Source organism: Pistacia vera, unplaced genomic scaffold (assembly GCF_008641045.1).
Source record: "Pistacia vera cultivar Batoury unplaced genomic scaffold, PisVer_v2 Contig427, whole genome shotgun sequence".
Lineage (NCBI taxonomy): Eukaryota > Viridiplantae > Streptophyta > Magnoliopsida > Sapindales > Anacardiaceae > Pistacia > Pistacia vera.
The window spans coordinates 999,391-1,022,623 of NW_022196254.1; the positions used below are offsets into that span (position 1 = coordinate 999,391).

Genomic DNA, 23,233 nt, shown 5'->3' on the forward strand with positions numbered 1-23,233 from the left:
AAGAGATAAACTCAAAAACATTGTTGACCCTCCACCACTTTGCTTTTAATACACCTAATCTCTTGAGTTCACATTACCAAAAAAGTAGTTGACTTTTTAAACTTCGAAGTTTCTTTATTTTCATCATATTAATATAAGAAATTAAAAGTCAAAAGGCTTCAAATCCTTCCCCTCTCATGTTGTGCAAGTTTGGACTATTGTTTAGCCAACAGGCTTATGACACTACTTCGTTACCCCTCCGGTAATGTTACTGGGTTACCGGGGTTGTAATTCCTAGGATGTGAAAAATACGAGTTCTGGATGTTGAGATTACAGATTATACTAGTATTCATCAATGCAAATAATCTACTCATCAGCCAAGACTCAGTAAAATAAACTACAAGGGAAAGTTTTGTGGATCCATCCAGCATTTATAATTAATTTAATTTCTACTTCTGTTCTTGTGGGCTAAATGCCAGTCGTCTCTGGGCATTACATGGTCATGGCAGTGCCATTCTGACTGGTTCCAACTTGGCCAATTTGGCCATCTCAATTGGATCATGTTCCTAGACTTTCATGGACTTAAATTAATTGCAAGGAACCACCATTGACTTGCACAGTTTGTCAAAATCAAAAGTCTCCTCTGTTCACACACTTAAAAAAATCTAAACCCAACGACCCATGAGATGACTTTGTTCAAAACTCATCAGTAGGAACAGTGAAGAAACCAAAATTAAACCAGAAAAATGGAATCTGAAATGAAAATAGTAAAGGAAAATATAACTGAGATTGAATCAAACATGAATCTTCATTATTATCTGTCTCAAAACAAATATTTCTCAATACAAAATAATCATCTGTGAAAGTAGTACTTTCAACAGAGGATTCTAACAATAAATCTTCATAAAAAATTGAACTTTGAACTTCTTCTGCAGAAGCAAAATCTAAAACTAATGTTGTTGGAGCTGATAATTCATTTGTTTCTTCAATAGTATGATCCTCATTTGTTCTAACTGTGATCCAATCTTCATCATCCCAGCTCCAATTTGCGGCACTTCCAAACAATTTCTGAATCTTTTCGCCGGAAGAATTCAAAGAGCTAACTCTATGTGTTGAGTTTTCTGGGCTTAATGTGGAATCCCAAATGCCATGATGCAAAACTGTGCATGGAGAACTCATATCAACTTCTTCATTAAAGCAACTGTGAGACTCAAATACTTCACTAACAAATGAATGTTCAAGAAGCTCTTTAGCTGTCCATCTCTCATTGGGATCTTTTCTCATACACTTGCTCAAGAACTCCTTCGCCTCCCCCGACAACCACCGCGGTGTCTCTGGTACCTCACCGGAGAATCCGATCCGGTAAAGGGCGGAAACCGGGTCATTCAGCTCCGGCCAAGGATTAGTTCCAGTGGCCATTTCAATAATTGTGCACCCAACAGCCCATATATCAGCTGCAAACCCTTGTTCCTCTCGTCTTGCCACCTCCGGCGCCATGAACACCGGTGTACCACAAAATTCTGACACTGCAAAATTTTTATTGTCATCAAATTTCTCCACAAATTTAGCACAACCCAGATCGGCAATCTTTGCAAAACCATCTTTGCCTATCAAAATGTTCTTGCTTTTGATGTCACAATGCACCAATCCATTCATGTGAAGATAATTCAAGCCTTCGAGGATCTGGCTCGTGTAGAATTTAATCCTCTGCTCGTTTAATCTTCCTCCATGCCTTTGAATTTCATCGAAAAGTGAGCCGCCGGGCGCAAACTCCATGCAAAGATTGTACGTTTGTTCTGTGACACTGAACCCTCCGTACTTAATTATGTAAGGAGAGTTCATTTTGGACAAGAAATTTTGCTCTCTTTGTAAAAACTCAGACTTGGAAAGCTCCGTGGACTTCACCGCTATATGCTCGCCAGAAGGAACCACCGTGGCCAGTGACACCGTGGCGGTGGAGCCACGGCCAATGACGGGTCCTCTTCTCCACTCCATAAAGAATAAAACAATACACAAAACACAGAACTCACAATTGTAGTGAAAAATCTGTAATTTAGTTGGTATTTAAATACGTTTGAGATGTGTCATTTGTCTATTTTGATGACAATTAACTCCCACATACTTTATTAAATAACAAAAACACCCAGTCCTAACAAATAGTCAAAAAGAACTATAACAAAATACTCAAACAGAGAGATGCTATCATTAATTTTTCGAAAATATCTTAGATAAAACAAACATACATATAAATTTTCACTCGTTTATTTATTTTCTTTTTTCATTTTAGCCACTATTTCATTCAGTTAATTTACTGGATTTAACTACTATATTGATAACGTTATATAATTATCTTATTATAGTTAAATTTGGAAAAATGTTATAAATCACACATTTCCTACCCATTCTATCACTCTACCCACTATTATCTTCACTAATTCTACACAAGATATTTTCTAAATTTCTTCGGGTATGTGAATGTTTAAACCCAAACCTTGAGGGAGTGAAGGAAATATCCCATAGTTATAACAGAATTGGAAAATGGGCCACGTGGCGAAAGGGGAGAGGAAGTGAAAAGAGGCGCGTGAATGGCCGCCTGTGGACGGCGGTAAGCCGGTAACTTGGGGAAGGAATAAAAAGTTAAAAACTACAAAGAGTAAAGACGGGCACATGAAGACACGTGAGCACGTGGCGAGATTGCGTTAATGGCGGAAGATTGAAAGAGAGAATATCCTTAATTAAGGAACTGGGTTTTGCGGCGGCAATTAACACAATGTGAAACCAAAAATTAAAAATCGCGTTACACTTTTTTTTTTTTTTTTGTGTAATGTGTATGCAAGCTGTTTATCCTATAGTTTTTTATTTATTTAATTATTTCTTAAGCTTTCTAGATTCATAGCCTAGCTTGATTTGTATTCTTTTGAATATTTTATTTTTAAAATGTATGTTCTTTTTTTAGCATTGTTATTTGTACAGGTGTATGTAGTTGTAATTTGTAACATGATGGTATGATACGTAGCACCATGATTTTTATAATTATTTATTGATTTTTAGAGCATCCAATTCAATCTTTCTATTAAACTATTAAAAACATTTATTTAACTTATTGATTTTTTTTAGTAGTAAAACATTTTCTAAGTTTAGAGGAATGTTAAGATTGGATCAATTTTCAGAAAAGAATAAAAATCCTTGTAATAAATAATTTATTTTTGCCTAAGAGAATTACGAATATCTTTGAGAAAGAAAAACTATAAATATATTAAATAAATCAGAATGTTATATCTAGGTCAGAATTGATTAGGTTAGACTTTAATATTATAGGGTTTTTTTTTTTTTACTTTCTAGATGGATAAGGGATAAATGTAGTGTGAACTAAGAAAAGTATTGAATCTAGAATACAAGACCAAATTTTGATTAAATTTGTTGATGATGAATGAAATTAAGAAAACCCTATTTATAATTAACATAATCTTCTTAGTTCAAGTCCTCTTAATGGTAAAAGAATAAAAGAAGAACCAACAATGGGTTGGCTGAGTGCTAAAGGCTTGACGCCAAGGGGTTTGCTCCCCTTATGATCTCATGTTTGAATCACAAGAACAGTTATTAATATTGTTGGTCATGAACTGTAGGGCTTGCCCTGTTCTGAAAGCTTTATTCAGGGTCGGGGGATTGGGCAAGGTGCACGTAAGCTAGCTCGAACACTCTCGATAACCAAAAAAAAAAAAAAGAGTAACAATGGATTGGTTGAGTGCCTAAAGGCTTGACGTCAAGGGGTTTGCTCCCCTTGTAGTCTCAGGTTCGAATCACAAGAACAGTTATTAATATTGTTGGTCATGAACTGTAAGGAGTTACCCTATTCCGGAAGTCTTATTTAAGGTCGAGAGACTGGTCAAGATACACGTAAGTTAGTCCGAACATTCCCGATAACCAATAAAAAAAGTAAGAGGAAGATCTAATATGGTATCTTGAATTTGAGTTCCCATCACCCCTAATAGGCATGACCACCAAAACTCTTATCAGGGTCTGAACACCGTCGGCCATTAAAAAAAATAAAAATGATGTGGTATAATAGGTTTGGTGACTTGCCTGCCGCCACATAAATTCAACACCCCGGCATTTAAAAATTACTACTTTAATCATGTTCCAATGTGAGAACAAATTGAACATAATAATTTTTATTTTGATGGGGCATTATTATATACTCCTATTACCAAATGAAACCGCGTGAATTTCACATGGCCACTCTTCTCATGCATAAGTATACTTTTTGACGTGAAGAATCAATCAAGATTTTTGAATTGAATTTGATATTACAAAACTGGGTTTTAGTCGTCTAATTCTTCATTAATTTAAGGCAAAAGTGATTCATACTGATGATTAGACGTATACGTATGAGTGAGATTGAAGCAATTCCAATTATGAAAGGTTACTTTTTGTTGCAGCCATCTCTCCTCCATTACCTTCTTTTGGATGATAAAGTGAAAGTCGTTTTATCTAAATCACTATTCTCAAGACAGATAGATGGATTTTTTTTATCCTTTGAACGAGTCGGTGGCAGGCAGCTATTCCTTCTTTCTTACCAGTGGCTGGCCTGGCCGCAACTGAATCTCATCTTTGCTTTTTAGTCATCTTCAACTTTCCAGCTACATCCATCCATCACTTGAATCACAATCTTTTTCTCATTTTTTGTTTTCATCTTCATTTGGAATAAACAGGACCACCCCCACTTTTAGTTTTCCTCCATCACTTAGCATCACGTCTTCTAGAATTCAATTTACATTTCAAAGGTCTTAGGCTATGTTACGAGGGTTATCAAATTTACGAACTGTTACGTTGGAGATCTATTGTCTTTTGTGTAATTATTACATTACACAATCATCGACTTATAATAGTTTAGACCCAATTGAATAGATATTACTTGATTTAGACACTAACTCAAATGAATTTGTTATATTAACTTTTAAAATAAGTTAGGTGTGCCCATAGAATTTACCTAGAACAAGGTTAGAAACACTTAATAATCTTAAACCCTTGAGATAGTCAAAACAATAGAGTGAGTCAACTGCTTTAAGAAATGGGTTTCTGTGTATTTTCCCTAAACTATGTTGACCCAAAAACCTCGAAATTCAGAAAAAGAGGTGATTATAGTAATCAACAAGGCTGACCAGAATCAGTTCAAAACCAAATTCCCAAGTACTTTAAACCAATAGAATAATTATATGAATAAATTAAGGGGAAACATATACTTTCGGTTAAGCAAATTTCAGAGACCCACTTCTTCTTACTTGGAATAACTCCAAAACTGTTCCTGGCTTTTACTCTTTTCAAGTCAAAAGCTTTATCATCATCCACAAAACATCTAATCTAGCCACTTTGTGTTCACACATTTCCGCCACGTAACAATTTTAATGCCTAAATTGAAGCTGACCCTTTAGTTTCAATTGAGAAAAATTTGAAGTCTTTTGACTCATCATCTTCACAACAATCACTAAGTGCTCATCTTTTCTAGAACAATTTTTCCCCCCTAATATGATCTGTGACATCTTTACGAGGTCAGTGTGACGTCTTTAAGATGGGAATTTTACTCTAATCTTTACCTAAAAGTGTTACCACCCAACAAGATGATAGCAAAACCCCACTAAGAATCATTGATCCATTAATTCGAGGGGGTTTTCGGGCTGTTAATGAGACAATTTATTATATATCTTTTCCTATAACATCTTTACTTAAGATTTTATTACATCACTGTTTCCGCCGAAACTATAGAAATGGGATTTGCCCACTCCTTTGAGGATTGATAAACCGGAGTTCCCGGAGAAAAAATTTCATACCGACATATGCCATCATTTAACGACCATCCCATTAAAGCTAAACCATGTATAGTTGTATACTCTTCTTTTTGTTTTTTCTTTTCTTCACCACCATGATTGTTTAAATTTAAAACTTGCAATAATTAGTCAATCCCATTACAAGAAAGACATGACGCTCTCCGCAGCAAAAACCACAAAAACGAAAATCCCTTTATTAAAATCTTAACTTTTTCTAAATTTGAATCCGAAACTTTTTTTTTTTTTCACGAACCAGTTAAAAATGAATTTCTTTATTGGTTTCACGAATCACGTGGGTGCTGGTGTTTAGAATTTTGCTTTGCAGTAGATCCTGAAATGTGAAATTCTGGGTAACGATGAATACTGGGTAAGATCTCGTTGGGAAATTTTAGAAAATGGGTGGTTTCTAGTGAATGAAAAAACAAGTTTTGTATGACTCTGACGGCGTTTGTCAACAGTCGCACAGAGTCCGTTATTTAACTATACACAAATGAATTGACGTCTGTTGATACCGATAAAGGTTACTTACGCTTTGACGGTCATACTAACGTTGTTGAGTGAGCAAAATCAACTTCTGTTAGTCAACGTAACTACTTTTTGGACACGAATATAATATGGTGACCATAGGTTCCATAACGAACGTCACATACTGAAAAGCATAATTCCACCTTACCGACAAAAAATTCCAATGTTAAGTGAATATGACAAAAAGTTCACGGCTATACAATAAAGCTCCTCTACAGTTATAACGTTGAAATTAAGCTAGTTTATTACTATAAAAAAGTTATTATGTAATTACTGCTTTAGTTTCTTATTCTATATTCACATTTCAGTAAGACGAATTAAGATTTCAATTTTTTTTTTCATAATCATAATAAAATTTACTGTCAAAAAACTCGTAACATGCTTAAAAAATTAAAAATATTTTCACTTCAATAAAAGATATCTACACAAAATATTTATTTTAACAAGTTATTACATATTAATAAATTAAAAAATAATATAATATCTTTTAAATATAAATTATTGTGTTTAATAATATTAGATAAATATTTTACTTCATCTTAAACTTTTAATATAATATATAATATTTTTTTTTTTATAATACAAAAATAATTATTATCATATAAAAACAATTTTTTTTTTTTAAGTTGACAATTAAAAAAAATATTAACTTATTACAATATAAAATTTATTCTTATTTAAGATTATAATTTTTTATAACTGCATAAAAATTATTTCTATATAAAATAAGGTATTCTATATAAAAAGGTTTAAACATAATTAAGTACTTCACACGGATATTACGTGATTATATCTCCGTCTAACAAATTGCAACTTAAAATAGAACGTAATACAGACAGTACAACTATTTACACTGCGATAGTCATTTAACGTTCACTCCGACACCTTAGACAGACAAAGAAAAGCTATATATACTTACGCGGCTTCTGCGAATCCCACTCTCATATTGCCATAGTCAAAAACCGTATGGTAGGGGCCCATAAAAACATCCCCAAGATCCTGCATTGCAACAAATACAAAGGCAAGGTTCCAGTTAGTGGGGCATTTCATAACAATGTACGTAGATACATAAAACAACAATTTATAAGAATAGCCTACCAGAGAGGTCCGCGTGGTGGGGCACATCCAGAGCTGTAAATCCGCTAATGCATTGGGCTGCTTCTCCCTCACCCACTTTGAGGATGTACTGTTTTGCCATCGACCAAATGAAATTTGTTAATACTCGTTTATCATGACAAATGCAATAAACACAATCACTAGTCCAAACTAATTTATAATATATACCTGCTCAGGACTCAGATCGAATGTCTTTCCACCGATTGTAAAGGCAACATAGGCAAGGAAGACAAACTGCCACAATCAACAGCTGATTCTCCATTGGACTAGGCAGCCGATCACAGAGCTGGATTATCGAAGGAAAGTTGTGGAGAACAACAAAACTGGTACACTCAGAAAATATACCGAATAAAAACAACATATTTCACCTCATTGATATAGCAATGATGTGCTCTGTGTTTGGTTCTGCTTGAGCTGATTCTGCATCCATACAACTGTCATCTCGCATGTAGAGCACATTGCATCACGCACACCACCAGATGATCTCTTCGAATTCTCATCAACAACGCCTCAATTCCCATACTGATCACATCACATTTAGAAACATTCATAAGCAATTAAAACAAAAATTCTTTTAAGACATCCAACAAGAAGATGCATGTTAAGAGTTTCACCTTACACCTCGAGTCCCGTCAAATGTGCACAAACCAATTTGTGAACAAATTTTTTAGGCCCTCCTGGCAAACATATCAATGACAATTAAAACCAAACATGAACACGATAATTTATTCTAAAACTTTCTAGTAAAGCCATGCCAGCTGCTTATAGATACCTTACTAAAAGCATATCATATAGTTTCTCCGTATTGTGAAATTACAGCCTTGCATTCCTGACTAACAACCCCGAGGCTCCAATGGCATGGTTGACTTCAGCTATGATAGTCTGCAAGTTAAATAGAAAAGGTACTTCAATCAACCATGTAACAGCAGTATGTACACTTATGTATGTAAAAACTGCAGTCGATGGCTGAAAATCGTAAAAACTACCACAAAATATTGATACACACCGTTGGGCCAGCCAACAAAGAGTTCCTGAATCAGCGATTGCTGCACATCCACTAGCACAAAACCCTGGAAAAAAAGCCAACAGTTAGGAAGAAAACCAATTCATGACCAAGAACTGCACTCAGTGACTCCATATAAACAAAAAAAAAAAGTGATAAATATTTACTAACCAGTTGTTTTACCATCAATCAAGACATCACCCATATCAAACTGCCAACAAAGACAAGCAGATCATATTTAAAAATTTGAGATGGACACATCGTAAAATAATAGCAAAGAAGACCACAAACCTGCCAATACCCCTTCTGCGACACAGGAACATATGTGTGCTCACCCTTGTAGTGGTTAGGATCCATCCACCAAAAACTATTTCACCCCCTTCTTCCTCATCAGCATTTCGGTAACCAAATGAGAAAACTGGTTCACTAACAAGACCCTGATTCACCATATTGTACCTGAAGCATTTTTAAGTTAAGACATCCCAGAATGGAATCTACACCACCTACTCATTCTAACCAATAAACTCAAATAAAAATCGAGAAAAGCAATAATAAGAGCTAAGTGCAGCACTTCCACAACAGAACAGCATGTCCAACAGAATCTCTTGAAATCCAAGTCCAAGTATTCCATCAAACTGGCCATCAGGAATGTAGGCCAGGCTCTTTCGTTGCTTCAATAAATTCCTGAAACATATCATAGCTTCAAGCAAAGGCAAAAGCCAAAGCTAAAAGTGATATTTTTATTATTACTGCAGTTACAACAGAAGACCAAGACCTTAAATTACCTGATCTTTAACCACAAGATCACCAACTCTGACATGGTCTTCACTAAAGAACCCCGAAACAGCTCCAGTTCCATATGGATATCGGCTGATTTACCTGTGCAAGGGTCAAAACTGAATAAGTTCTCGGCCATCTATAGACAAACTCCTACTACCTACTTCTTATTGAATGCCATGCACATGAACATTCATACGACCACAATAAAAACAGTGATGCATACGACCACACATAAAAACAGTGATGCAAATAGAGAAAGGACCATAATACTGCCAACTATCATCTACATGTTGAAACACGGTTAAAGAGCTTTACAGATGTGCATTTTAACATATTTGAGAGTACAGAATGTATACATAGCAAATATGCCAAGAAAGGGAATCAAACTATGATAATTCGTCAGCCATAAAATACATTTGGTCATCAAAAAGGCATACAGAAAACCCACATATGAGCAGTATGATTGCAAGGAAAAAAGTTTGGCATCATAGCTAAGAGCAATCATAAATTAAAAAATTAAGTAACATTCAAATGGATAGGAACACCACACGACCATTCTTCTTGTAAGTACTTGAGCTGCTTGATTTGTACTTGGGATGGAAATAGCAAGCAACCTGCACTCAGATGCACAATCATGTTACCCTGATAAAAAAAATTTATACATACATTGCCCAACACATAAATCCCACTTGAGAGATTCATCCACTGAAAAGAAGAATACTCACCGAGAAATAACACTTAGATGAGGGCACCCACAAATTTGAACTACCAGTGTCAAATATAACAGTGAAATTTTGTGGAGGTGTACCAACACCAATCTCACCAAAATACTGAGCATCCATGTAGTTCTTCAGCGCTACTATATCAGCATCCCCCGACTCTCCTAAGTTTCCACGAAGATGATATTTTTTAACAGAAGCTCTGAGTGATTCTCCCTCCTTGGAGTCAAGCCGGGCAGCAAGCCGGTTGTTTTGATCGAACTTCCTCTTTTTGAGTCCAATTCTATATAACCCGCCATTTGATGTAGAGAAAACCACGGGAAAAAGCAGCAAACAAAGGAAGAAACTGGCTGTAATGGATTTCAATTTTGTTCCCATGTTGACAAAACTGTAAATTTAAAGGCAAAATCATTAGATATTAACTATATTAATCTTAACAACAAGGTAAAAAAGATGCGCATATTACTAATTCAGTATTGTTGTACATAACCTAGAATAACAAATGATTTCTAAAATATAGTTCACAACTAAAGAAAATTGTTTTCATAGCAAGATAATTGGATTAACAACACTCTATTGATTTAAAAATAAACAGAGGTTAGTGTTACAAATACTGAAAACTACATTCTGGTGTACGAGCTACTACACATACTAACTTCTATTATATTTTACCAGGATACACAAACATGTGCCTACATCAACACTGATCAAAAGAGCAAAAAATTAAGCTTCACTAGTTTATCATACTCAAATGCTCATAGCATACACACCAACGGTCTAGAACTCCTCAATATCTAGCGTCAACATCTTCAGTTTAGCATTTCATAATAACAAATTGTAGTAAACAAGCAAGCCTGTCTAAAATACACCCAACTTATAAAAAAGTTCATTTTTTTTAAAGCTACTTTTCGTTGCGGAGACTGCAAAGAATACAAGTAGAAGTGACAGAAAACAGAAATTCAAAACTCCAGATAAAAAATAAGCAATTTTTTTTTTAAATAAAATATATACCAAACCCCTCCTTTCCTGGTCTTTAGTTACGGAGAAAAGCAAACACATAAACATGTCGAACAAAACAGAATTAAAATTATAAGTTTTTGTAGGAGTGGATTTATGATCCACTTTCTAAGTTTTTTTCATTAATATACATTTCTACGTTTCCTATTGAAAAAAAAAAAATTAAAATTCTAATCTCATATTTTCCAAAAGTTTGATTCCCATAAACTCTTGAAGCATCACAAGATTAAAATAAAAAATTAATATCTTTCGTAAAATTAAAGTCAGGATGATCAAAACACAGTCAATACACCGTACTTTTCTCGGCCCCTGAGTACTTCCAATTGTCTTTTTTCTTTCATTATTTCTCAGCAACCAAACATAATAATAAACTCTATTATGTAACTTCGGTGAAATCTTAAACTCCATGAAATTAAAAATAAAAGTCAAAATGATCGAAAAATCCGTAGAGACAGTACTTAATATTCTCTGCTAATCATTACTTCCTATCGATTTATTTTACCGAATTTTCTCAGCAACCAAGCACAATAATAACTCCATTATCCGCAAGTTCAATTCCCAAAAAAAAATACCTCAACACTCCACGAAATATCGATATCCACCATAAAACTACCGTCAAAATAATCAAAACACAATCAATAGAGACAGTAAATAGTTTTCCCCTCCACATATTACTTCCGATTGTCTTTTTTTTCTCGCATTTTCTCAGCAACCAAACAGAACGATTACATTAAAGAAAAACAAAAGTCAAACTCGCAAAAAAACACTGATCATGAGTAATAGAAACGACAATCAGAAATTAATGCGAGATCATTAAACAAAAAATTAAAATTAAAATTACTCACGCAGTTGGTTGAGAATCGAGAGAGAGAGTTGTCGAAGCGAGTAACGATCGTGAGCCAAGGATCAGTGCAGTTTTCGTGCAGTTAATAAAGCGCTGAATAGTCGGTTGAGCGGGTTATTTTAGGACACGAGCACCGTACACGTGTAGTTGATGATCGGATATTCTTTTCTTGGTAGCTAAGAGATTGAAATAAGTAAAGTTGATGCCATGCCTCAGTTGACTATCAGACTTGATGCTGACGCGTTACAATGACCATTTGTTTTTTCAAATAAAAAAAAAAAAATAATTAGGTAAGATTTTTGAATATAAGAATTTGATAAGAAACTTGTTATTCAAAATTAAATTAAAGAGTCACGCAATAAACATCATTATTGGAAGGCGATATTATTATAGGAGTACATGAATGGGTTTCATATGTTTATACACATTTGGGTTGGGCTCAAGAATACTTGATTTGAAATTTTAATAAGCTGGGCTAAATAAGTCCACTCACCCTTTTTTTAAGTCCATGGGTCCAAGCCACTTAACATTTCAAAAGTTATAATTATATTTGTTTTATTATTTTGAATAATATTTTTGAAAAAGTTGAGTTGGATTGTTATTTCGAGGTAAGATTTAAAAATTAATAAAAGCACCTTACAAGTTTGTTAATTTAATTAAACACTCCAATAAAAAAAGTTTATAAATTGACAAAAGTACCCTCACTCACCCACATTTGATGGATTCCAGCGACCTCCATCAAAAGGTGATCGGAATCTACTGTAATGGCATACTATTAGTTGGATATGGTCGGTAATACGCCGATCTAGCTTTTTCCGACTAAATACAACCAGATTTGGTCGTTGACGGCCGTTTAGTTAGATTAACAAAGTAGGGGGTTAAAAAATTTTAATATTTTGAGTTGAATTGAATAAGATTAAATTTTGAGAATAATGAAACAAACATGTATTTTGGGTAGGATAGGAATAAATAATTAAACAAACGCAACCTATATAATTTCTTGTTTATTAGCTTTGACTTGCGATTCGGTTTTGAGTAAGGTATTACTCTTTAGATCTTATTAAGGTCTGCAAGATGGAAAAAGCTTTTTGGGAGATTGATGGAATTGTGAGAGATATAGCTCACAGTTATTCCTCAGTTGGTTTTCAATAGACCAGAAAGAAAGCTAATTTGTCAATGCATGAAGTTGCTAGGTTAGTAGCATCAGAATCTCTATCTATGAATTGGTTGACTTCTTGCCCAACAAGTATTTTGAGAATTCGTCTTCAAGATAAGTCATGTTAATATCTGTTATTTTTTTTTTCTTTATTCACAAAAACAATCATTCAACCAATTTTCCCTTGTGGTCTGATGGTGGACCATTGGGTTTGGCTCATCAATGGACTTAGAGATACTTTGTTTGATTCACCACAGGAGTGGCCACACCTACCACATTTGTCATTGCTTACCCGATTTATCGGGTTTGTAGAGTATTCAATAAATATCAAAGACTAGATAGGTTTGACATTTCTCGAGTTCGGCCTGAAGTGTATCTTGAGGAAAGCAGGAAAAAAAAAAAAAAAACAATTATTCAAACATAGTATGAAATCAAAGAAAGCCACATAAACCCTAATACATGCTAAGAGGACAACTTAATTTGCTATGATAGAAATCAAAATATCTCCTAATCTTTTCTCTATGTTGAACGGTTCAGTTGATATAAGTCAATGATTGTTAGTTTTATAGTAAATGAAACAAAGAAATATATGATATTTTATATATATATATATATATATATATATAAGCTATCCAAAGAGGCCATTTACAGTAGCCTAATTTTTTTATTGGTTTCACGAATCACGTAGGTGCTGGTGTTTAGAATTTTGCTTTGCAGGAGATCCTGAAATGTGAAATTTTGGGTAGCGATGAATTCTGGGTAAGATCTCGATGGGAAATTTTAGAAAATGGGTTGCTCTAGTGAATGAAAAACAAGTTTTGTATGACCCTGACGGCGTTTGTCAACTGTCGCAAAGAGTCCGTTATTTAACTGTACATTGTCAGTGGCAGGGTGAATCATAGTTGTCGATATGTGGAAAACTTAATTTTTTGAATCTTATATCACGTATAGTATAGTAGGATACGTTTTTTTCAAAAAAAAATAATAAAATAATCAAAATTTTCTAAAAATTAATATTATCTCCAAAATTAATTAAAGAATTTTGTGGTATTATTGACTTTAAATTATGGTATTACATAATTAAAATTAATCACAAAATTAAGAATCTATAATATTTTTTTTCAACCATTCATATCATTTTCAAGATCAATGTCAATATCTATATCTCTACTTGAATTATTATTATCATGCAAAATGGGCAACACATGTTCTTCTTCACTTTCACCATGCAAAATGGATAAATTTGGAAAGGTTTTAATGAACTAGATTGGATGGTCCGGTTCTGATCCAAAATATTTTTTGAGCTTTTGGCCAAAATTAATAAAATCATATCGATATTTTTAAAGACACGAACGAATACGTATTGTATTGTAAGATATATATTAATGTATCAAAAGGTTAAGAATATATTCTCTGATATATATTATTGATAACCTGTATCAAATTGTATCGTATGATATGTATCGGATATAATAAGATACTAACAACCATAGAGTAGACCCCCGCTTAACTTCCATCAACTGACATCAGAGTTAAGTTATTTGACTAATGAATTAACGTCTGTTGATACCGATAAGGATAACTTTCGCTTTGACGGCCATACTAACGTTGTTGATTGACAACAAAATCAACTTCTGTTAGTCAACATAACTACCTTTTGGACACGAATATAATATAGTGACCATAAGTTCCATAACGAACGTCACATACTGAAAGCATAATCCCGCCTTCTCGACAAAAAATTCCAATGTTAAGTAAAGATAATAATAAGTTCACTGCTATACAATAAAGCTCCTTTACGGTCATAATGTTAAAATGAAACTAATTTATTACTATAAAAAAGTAATTAAAAGTATAATTACTGTTTTAGATTTTTTATTTTTATATTCATATTTTAGTAGGACGTATTAAGATTTTAATTATTATTTTAATAACTACAATAAAATTTATTGTTAGAAAACTCTAAATATGGTTAAAAAATTAAAAATATTTTAACTTTAACAAAAATGTTTATACTAACAACTTATTGCATATTCACAAGTTAAAAAATGAAATAATAACTTTAAGCATAAATAATTATACAAAATAATTTTAAATAAATATTTTATTTCATCTTAAACCTTTAATATAATATAATATATTTTTTTTTACAATAAACAAATAATTATTATTATATAAAAACAATTTTTTGTAAGTCAAGAATTAAAAAAAAATATTAACCTATTACAATATAAAATTTATTCTTATTTATAACTATCTAAATTAAGACTATAGTTTTTTATAACTGCATAAAAATTATTTCTATAAAAAATATCATTATAAAAAGATTTAAACATAATTAAGTACTTCCCACGGATATTCCGTGATTATATCTCCGTCTACCAAATTGCAACTTGAAATAGAACGTAAGACAGACAGTACAACTATTTGCACTGCGACAGTCATTTAAGGTTCACTCCGACACCTTAGACAGACAAAGAAAGCTATATATGCTTACGCGGCTTCTGCGAATCCCACACTCATATTGCCAAAGTCAAAAACTGTATGGTAGGTGCCCATAAAAACATCCCCCAAGATCCTGCATTTCAACAAATACAAATGGCAAGGTTCCAGTAAGTGGCATTTCATGACAATGTACGTAGATACAGATAAAATAACAATTTATAAGAATAGCCGTACCATTGAGGTCCACCTGGTTCGGGCGCCTGATCTGTAAATCCGCCACAGCATTGGACTGCTTCTCCCTCGCACTCTTTGAGGATGTACTGTTTTGCCATCGACCAAATGAAATTTGTTAATAATCATGACAAATACAATAAACACAAACACTAGTCCAAACTAATTTATAATAAATACCTGCTCAGGACTCAGGTCGAATGTCTTTCCACCGATTGTAAAGGAAACATTAGGCAAAGAAGACAAACTGCCACAATCAACAGCTCGAGTCCCGTTCTGGTAAACATATCAGTGACAATTAAAAACCAAACACGATCACGATAATTTATTCTAAACCATTTCTAGTAAAGGCATCCCAGCTGCTTATAGATACCTTAGCTCCAATGGCATGGTTGATTTCAGCTATGATAGTCTGCAAGTTAAATAGATAAAAGGTACTTCAATCAACCATGTAACAGCAGTATGTACTCTTATGTATGTAAAAACTGCAGTCGATGGCTGAAAATCGTAAATCCTCCACAAAAATATTGATACACACCGGTGGGCCAGCCAACAAAGAGGTTCCTGAATCAGCGATTGCTGCACATCCACTAGCACAAAACCCTGGAAAAAGAAAGCCAACAGTAAGGAAGAAAACCAATTCATGACCAAGAACTGCACTCAGTGACTCCATAAAACAAAATATAAAAAGTGATAAATAGTTTACTTACCAGTTGTTTTACCATCAATCAAGATATCATCCATATCAAACTGCCAACAAAGACAAGCAGATCATATTTAAAAAATTGAGATGGACACATCGTAAAATAAATAGCAAAAGAAGACCACAAACCTGCCAATACCCCTTCTGCGACACAGGAACATATGTGTGCTCACCCTTGTAGTGGTTAGGATCCATCCCACCAAAAACTATTTCACCCCTTTCTTCTTCATCAGCATTTCGGTTAAACCAAAATGAAAAAACTGGTTCACTAACAAGACCCTGATTCACCATATTGTACCTGAAGCACTTCTAAGTTAGGCATCTCATAAATGGAATTTCTACACCACCTACTCATCTCTAACTGTTGTGAGTGAATGCTGAAACGGCGTCGTACTGAATTAATGGAACGGTGTCGTTTTGAGACAGTTCGTGGATGATCCTGACCGCTGATTCAGAGGAAAAGCCAACGGCTGAGATCAAGCCTCCAGTCAACACTATAAAAGGATTAGGGTTTCCTATTGTAACAGTAGATCAAACAGAAAAGGTCGAGAGCAGTTTTTTCGTTTTCTTTGGAAAAACTAGGGTTCTTTCTTTGGGTTTGATTTCAGTGTAATCTGTGGGTTTCTTGAGTGGTTTGGGTTAATCAATCAAGGGAAGAACTACTGTGTTCTTGTTATAGGGATTTCCAGGTTAGAGGAGTCCTAGGGCAGATTATGGGTTCAGATCAGAGTTGTTCGATCTGGGTTTCTTGGGTGTCATTCTTTGTAATCGTGACTGTAATCGGTTGTTCTTTAATCAGCGAACTCCCTTTCCAGAGTTCAATGTGGATGTAACTTACTCAAATCGGGCAAGTGAACCACGGTAAAAATCCGGTGTTTATTGTTTGTGGTTTTCTGGTTTCTTGTTTGTTTCAGTTTGCATTTTAGGTTGATTGGATAACACTAACCAATAAAACTCAAATAAAAAATCGAGAAAAGCAAATAATAAGAGCTAAGGTGCAGCACTTTACCACACAGGAACAGCATGTCCAACAGAAATCTCTTGAAATCCAAGTCCAAGTATTCCATCAAACTTGGCCATCAGGAATGTAAGGCCAGGCTCTTTCGTTGCTTCAATAAATTCCTGAAACATACCATAGCTATCAAGCAAAGGCAAAAGCCAAAAGCTAAAAAGTGATATTTTTATTATTACTGCAGTTACAACAGAAGACCAAGACCTTAAAATTACCTGATCTTTAACCACAAGATCACCAACTCTGACATGGTCTTCACTAAAGAACCCCGAAACAGCTCCAGTTCCATAATGGATATCGGCTGATTTACCTGTGCAAGGGTCAAAACTGAATAAGTTCTCTGCCATCTATAGACAAACTCCTACTACCTACTTCTTATTGAATTGCCATGCACATGAACATTCATACAATCACACATAAAAACAGTGATGGAAAGAGAGAAAGGACCATAATACTGCCAACTATCATCTACATATTTAAACACCGATTAAAAGAGCTTTACACGATGTGCATGATTAACATGTTTGAGAGTACTAGAATGTATACATCTGCAAATATCCCAAGAAAGGGAATCAAACTATGATAATTCTTCAGCCATAAAATACATTTGGTCATCAAAAGGGCATACAGAAAACCCACATATGAGCAGTATGATTGCAAGGGAAAAAGTTTGGCAATCATAAAATTAAAAAATTAAGCAACATTCAAATTGATAGGAAGCACTACGAACCATTCTTCTTGTAAGTACTTGAGCTGCTTGATTTGTACTTGGGATGGTTCTGGAAAACATCCTGCACCCAGATGCACAATGATGTTACCCTGATAAAAAAATTTATACATACATTGCCCAACACATAAATCCCACTTAAGAGATTCATCCAGTGAAAAGCAGAATACTCACCGAGAAAGATGAGGGCACCCACAAATTTGAACTACCAGTGTCAAACACAACAGTGAAATTTTGTGGAGGTGTACCAACACCAATCTCACCAAAGTACTGAGCATCCTTGTAGTTCTTCAGCTTAAGCGCTACTATATGAGCATCCCCCGACTCTCCTAAGTTTCCACGAAGATAATATTTTTTAACAGAAGCTCTGAGTGATTCTCCCTCCTTGGGGTCAAGCCGGTTGTTTTGATCGAATTTCCTCTTTTTGAGTCCAATTCTATACAACCCGCCATTTGGGGTAGAGAAAACCACAGGAAAAAGCAGCAAACAAAGGAAGAAACTGGCTGTAATGGATTTCAATTTTGTTCCCATGTTGACAAAACTGTAAATTTAAAGGCAAAATCATTATATATTAACTATATTAATCTTAACTACAAGGTAAAAAAAGATGCGCATGTTACTAATTGAGTATTGTTTTACATAACCTAGAATAACAAATAATTTCTAAAATATTATTCACAACTGAAGAAAATTGTTTTCATAGCAAGATAATTGGATTAACAACACTCTATTGATTTAAAATAAACAGAGGTTAGCATTACAAATACTGAAAACTCCATTCTGTTGTACGAGCTACTACACATACTAACTTCTATTATATTTTACGAGGAAACACAAACATGTGCTTACATCAACACTGATCAAAAGAGCAAAAAATTAAGCTTCACTAGTGTATCATGCTCAAATGCTCATAGCATGCACACCAACGGTCTAAAACTCCTCAATATCTAGCGTCAACAACTTCAGTTTAGCATTTCATAATAATAAATTGTAGGAAACAGGCAAGCCTGAATAAAATACACCCAACTTATAAAAAAGTTCATTTTTTTTAAGCTACTTTTTGTTGCGGAGACTGCAAAGAATACAAGTAGAAGTGACAGAAAACAGGAATTCAAAACTCCAGATAAAAAATAAGCAATTTTTTTTTTAAATAAAATATATACCAAAACCCTCCTTTCATGGTCTTTAGTTACTGAGAAAAGCAAACAAATAAACATGTCGAACAAAACAGAATTAAAATTATAAGTTTTTGTAGGAGTGCATTTATGATCCAATGTCTTAAGTTTTTTTCATTAATATACATTTCTACTTTTCCTATTAAAGAAATAAAATAAAATTATAATATTTTCCAAAAGTTTGATTCCCATGAACTCTTGAAGCACCACAAGAGTAAAATAAAAAATTAATATCTTCCGTAAAATTAAAGTCAGGACTCAGGATGATCAAAACACAGGAGTAGACCGTACATCTCTCCACCACTTAGTACTTCCAATTCTCTATTTTCTTTCATTATTTCTCAGCAACCAAACAGAATAATAAACTTTTTTTTTTTTTTTTTTTTTGGGGTAATGGTAAGAATTTTATAAAAGAGACAAAAAAATGTACAAATACGAGGGGCATACCCCAAGAGGAAGAGAAAGACTGATAAAACTCAATCAAAAAAACACATGGAAGAAAACCACAAAGCCACAAATTGGCATAAAAGAGCACGCAGGCTCTCCACAAAACACAAATTGGCATAAAAGAGCACGCAGGCTCTCCACAAAACAAATCAGGAAGATGCCATAGACCACAAAGCCACAAATCGGCATAAAAGAGCACGCAGACTTCCCACAAAGCTAATCAGGAAGATGCCAAATCGCATGGAGCTGGTCCGAGATCTCATACTTGGGTGCTAATCCCAATATCTTGGCATGTACTAAATCACATATAACTAAGACCGTATCTCTGCGAGAGCTACAGTGCTGACAAAACACAAGGTTATTCCATTCAAACCATAGGAAATAAACTCTATTATGTAACTTCGGTCAAATCTTAAACTCCATGAAATTAAAAATAAAAGTCAAAATGATCGAAAAATCCGTAGAGACAGTACTTAATATTCTCCGCTAATCATTACTTCCTATCGATTTATTTTACCGAATTTTCTCAGCAACCAAGCACAATAATAACTCCATTATCCGCAAGTTCAATTCCCAAAAAAAAAAATACCTCAACACTCCACGAAATATCAATATCTACCATAAAACTACCGTCAAAATAATCAAAACACAATCAATAGAGACAGTAAATAGTTTTCCCCTCCACATATTACTTCCGATTGTCTTTTTTTTCTCGCATTTTCTCAGCGACCAAACAGAACGATTACATTAAAGAAAAAAAAGTCAAACTCGCAAAAAAACACTGATCATGAGTAATCGAAACGACAATCAGAAATTAATGCGAGATCATTAAATAAAAAATTAAAATTACCCGCGCAGTTGGTCGAGAAGCGATAGAGAGAGTTGTCGAAGTGAGTAAGAATTGTGGGGTAAGGATTACTGCAGTTTTGGACTTTTGGTGCAGTTATTAAAGCGCTGGAGAGTCGGTTGAGCGGGTTATTTTAGGACACGAACCCCGTTCACGTGTAGGTGATGATCGGATATTCTTTCCTTGGTAGTTATTGATCCGTTTGTTTTATTATTTTAAATAGAATTTTAGAAATTATATCGATAGTTGAATAAACGAATATTACGAAGTAAAATTTAAAAATTTATAAAAAAACTTCTTAAGTTTACCAGTTTAACTAAACATTCTAATATATAAAAATTTTGTAAAATAACAAAAATATTCTCATCCACTCACAATACCAAATTCTGATCACTACTGTCAAAATCTGGTCGAAAAATAACGTTACTATGCAGACTGGTCAGATCTGGCAAGGAGGACGTCGATATGACTTTTTTTGACCAGATCCACCACGGATCTAATCGGATAAGGCTAAATCTATAGCCAGATCTGATCGTTGACGGTCTCAAAAGTCTAGATCTGGCTGTCAAGGACTACTAACAACGACAGTCAGATCTGGTCTTTTCCAACCACAGTCGGTGACTACCAAACTTGACGCTGACACGTTAAAATGACCATTTGTTTTTCCAATTAAAATAATAATAATAATTAGGTCAGATTTTTTAATGAGTAATACTACCTTATATCATTATTTATATAATTTTCATTATATCATGATGTGATATATGTCATGTTCATACAAATTTTTAATTATTTTTAATTTTTAATATTATAATAAAATTTTTATTAGTAAAATAATCATAATATAATGAAAATGGTGTAAAGAAAGGTGTAAATATAATATTATTCTTTTTAATATAAGAGTTTGATAAGAAACTTGTTATTCAAAATTAAATTAAAGAGTCACGCGCAAACTTCATTATTGGAAGGCAGCATTATTATAGGAGTGCATGAATTGGCTTCATATGTTTATACACCTTTGGGTTGGGCTCAGGAGTACTTGATTTGAAATTTTAATAAGTTGGGCTAAAGAAGTCCACCCACCCTTCTTTTAAGTCCATGGGTCCAAGCCACTTAACATTTCAAAAGTCATAACTGTATTTGTTTTGGCTCGGTTTGGTATACAATTTTTCAATATTCTATTATCTATTCTATCTAAAATATATATTTATTCCCTTATTCTCAAAATATTATTCTATATTATTCAATTTCTTTTAAACCTCCTAGATTTGTTAATTTAACTAAACACCAAAAAAAAAAAAAAAAATTTAGAAATTGACAAAAACACCCCAAATACCCACATTTATCAGAATCTGATATAATGGCATACTACTGGTTGGATCTAGCTGGTAGTACGTCGATCTAGCATTTTTTTGTCTAGATCCATGATGGATCTGGCCAAAAAAGGCCAGATCTACAGCCAAAGATCTGGACGTTGACAGCCAGATCTTTGACCGTAGCCAGTCGTCAACGACGACCATATCTTTGGCCATCGTTGACGACCAAATGCGGCGGCCAGATCTACCGATCTGGCAGAAAAATGCCATATCGGTGCACGATCGGCTAGATCCAACCGATCATGCGTTGATACGGCGACTCCAGCCACCCTTCGGCGATTGTGGCTAGTTGTTCGTATTTAATGGGTAGGTAGGGGTGTTTTTGTTAATTTTTAATATTTTATTATACGGGTGTTTAGTAAATAAACAAACATAGAGGGTATTTTTATTAATTTCTAAATCCTACATCGTAATATCCACCCAATTTTACAGGTTCGTTTGGTTCATTACGATGTAGGATTTGAAAAATAATAAAAATACCCCCTATGTTTGTTTATTTACTAACACATCTATAATAAAATATTAAAAATTAACAAAAACACCCCTAACCCACCCATTAAGTACGGACAGCCATCCACCACCACCGAAGGGTGGCCAAAGTCGCCGTATCAACGCACGATCGACTGGATCTGACCGGTCGTGTGTCAACATGACCTTTTTCGGCCAGATCCACGGTTGATTTGGCTGGAAAAGGTCAGATCTATGGATTTGGTCATCAACGACTGGCTACGACCAAAGATGACTAGATTTTTTGCCGTAGATTTGGCCAAAAAAGGCTAGATCGGAGAACTACCGACCAGATCCATCCTATAGTGCGCCATTATACCAGATTCCGGCCAGCTTCCGACAGTGGTGGTCGGAATCTGGCAAATATGGGTTGCTGGGGTGTTTTTTTGAATTTCTAGAAAAAACAATTTTCGGGGGTATTTAGTTAAATTAACAAATCTAGGGGGTTTAAAGAATATAAATCTAGGGGGTTTAAAAAGAGTTAAATAATATAGAATAATATTTTGAGAATAGGGAAATAAATGTGTATTTTGGATAGAATAAGGAATAGAGTAGTGAAAAATTGTGAAACAAACGGAGCCTACTTTTTTTTTTAAATATTATTCTAAAAAGTATTAGAATAATGAACCAAATGCACCCTTTATTATTTTGAGTAATATTTTTGAAAAAGTTGAGTTGGATTGTTATGATAGAATTGAAAATTAACAAAAACATCTCCTACATTTGTTAATTTAAATAAACACCCCCCCAAAAAAACTTATAAATTAACAAAAACAACCCCACCCACCCGCATTTGCTA

At 34.0% G+C, this 23,233-nt stretch overlaps 3 protein-coding genes and 1 pseudogene across 3 annotated transcripts; all 4 read right to left on the reverse strand.

The window, feature by feature from the left end:
* Nucleotides 1-675: 675 nt before the first annotated feature.
* Nucleotides 676-2,099, reverse strand: LOC116143203 (mitogen-activated protein kinase kinase kinase 18-like). The gene has a single exon (XM_031428630.1). It carries the CDS (start codon nt 1,972-1,974, stop codon nt 676-678), a length of 1,299 nt encoding a protein of 432 aa, XP_031284490.1. The 5' UTR covers nt 1,975-2,099.
* A 4,968-nt stretch (nt 2,100-7,067) lies between these two features.
* Nucleotides 7,068-8,897, reverse strand: LOC116143204 (annotated as a pseudogene).
* Nucleotides 8,898-8,960: 63 nt separating this feature from the next.
* On the reverse strand, nt 8,961-11,966 carry LOC116143205 (aspartic proteinase A2-like). The gene is made up of 5 exons (XM_031428631.1): nt 11,810-11,966; nt 9,954-10,335; nt 9,782-9,842; nt 9,234-9,327; nt 8,961-9,132 (listed from the first exon to the last, which is right to left on the reverse strand). The coding sequence occupies exons 2-5, from the start codon at nt 10,323-10,325 to the stop codon at nt 8,961-8,963; spliced, it is 699 nt and encodes a 232-aa protein (XP_031284491.1). The 5' UTR covers nt 10,326-10,335; nt 11,810-11,966.
* A 3,491-nt stretch (nt 11,967-15,457) lies between these two features.
* LOC116143206 (aspartic proteinase A1-like) lies at nt 15,458-18,619 on the reverse strand. The gene is made up of 11 exons (XM_031428633.1): nt 18,257-18,619; nt 18,086-18,146; nt 17,571-17,665; nt 17,353-17,465; nt 16,473-16,641; nt 16,351-16,390; nt 16,179-16,243; nt 15,993-16,052; nt 15,821-15,916; nt 15,644-15,729; nt 15,458-15,542 (listed from the first exon to the last, which is right to left on the reverse strand). The coding sequence occupies exons 1-11, from the start codon at nt 18,611-18,613 to the stop codon at nt 15,458-15,460; spliced, it is 1,227 nt and encodes a 408-aa protein (XP_031284493.1). The 5' UTR covers nt 18,614-18,619.
* Nucleotides 18,620-23,233: the final 4,614 nt, after the last annotated feature.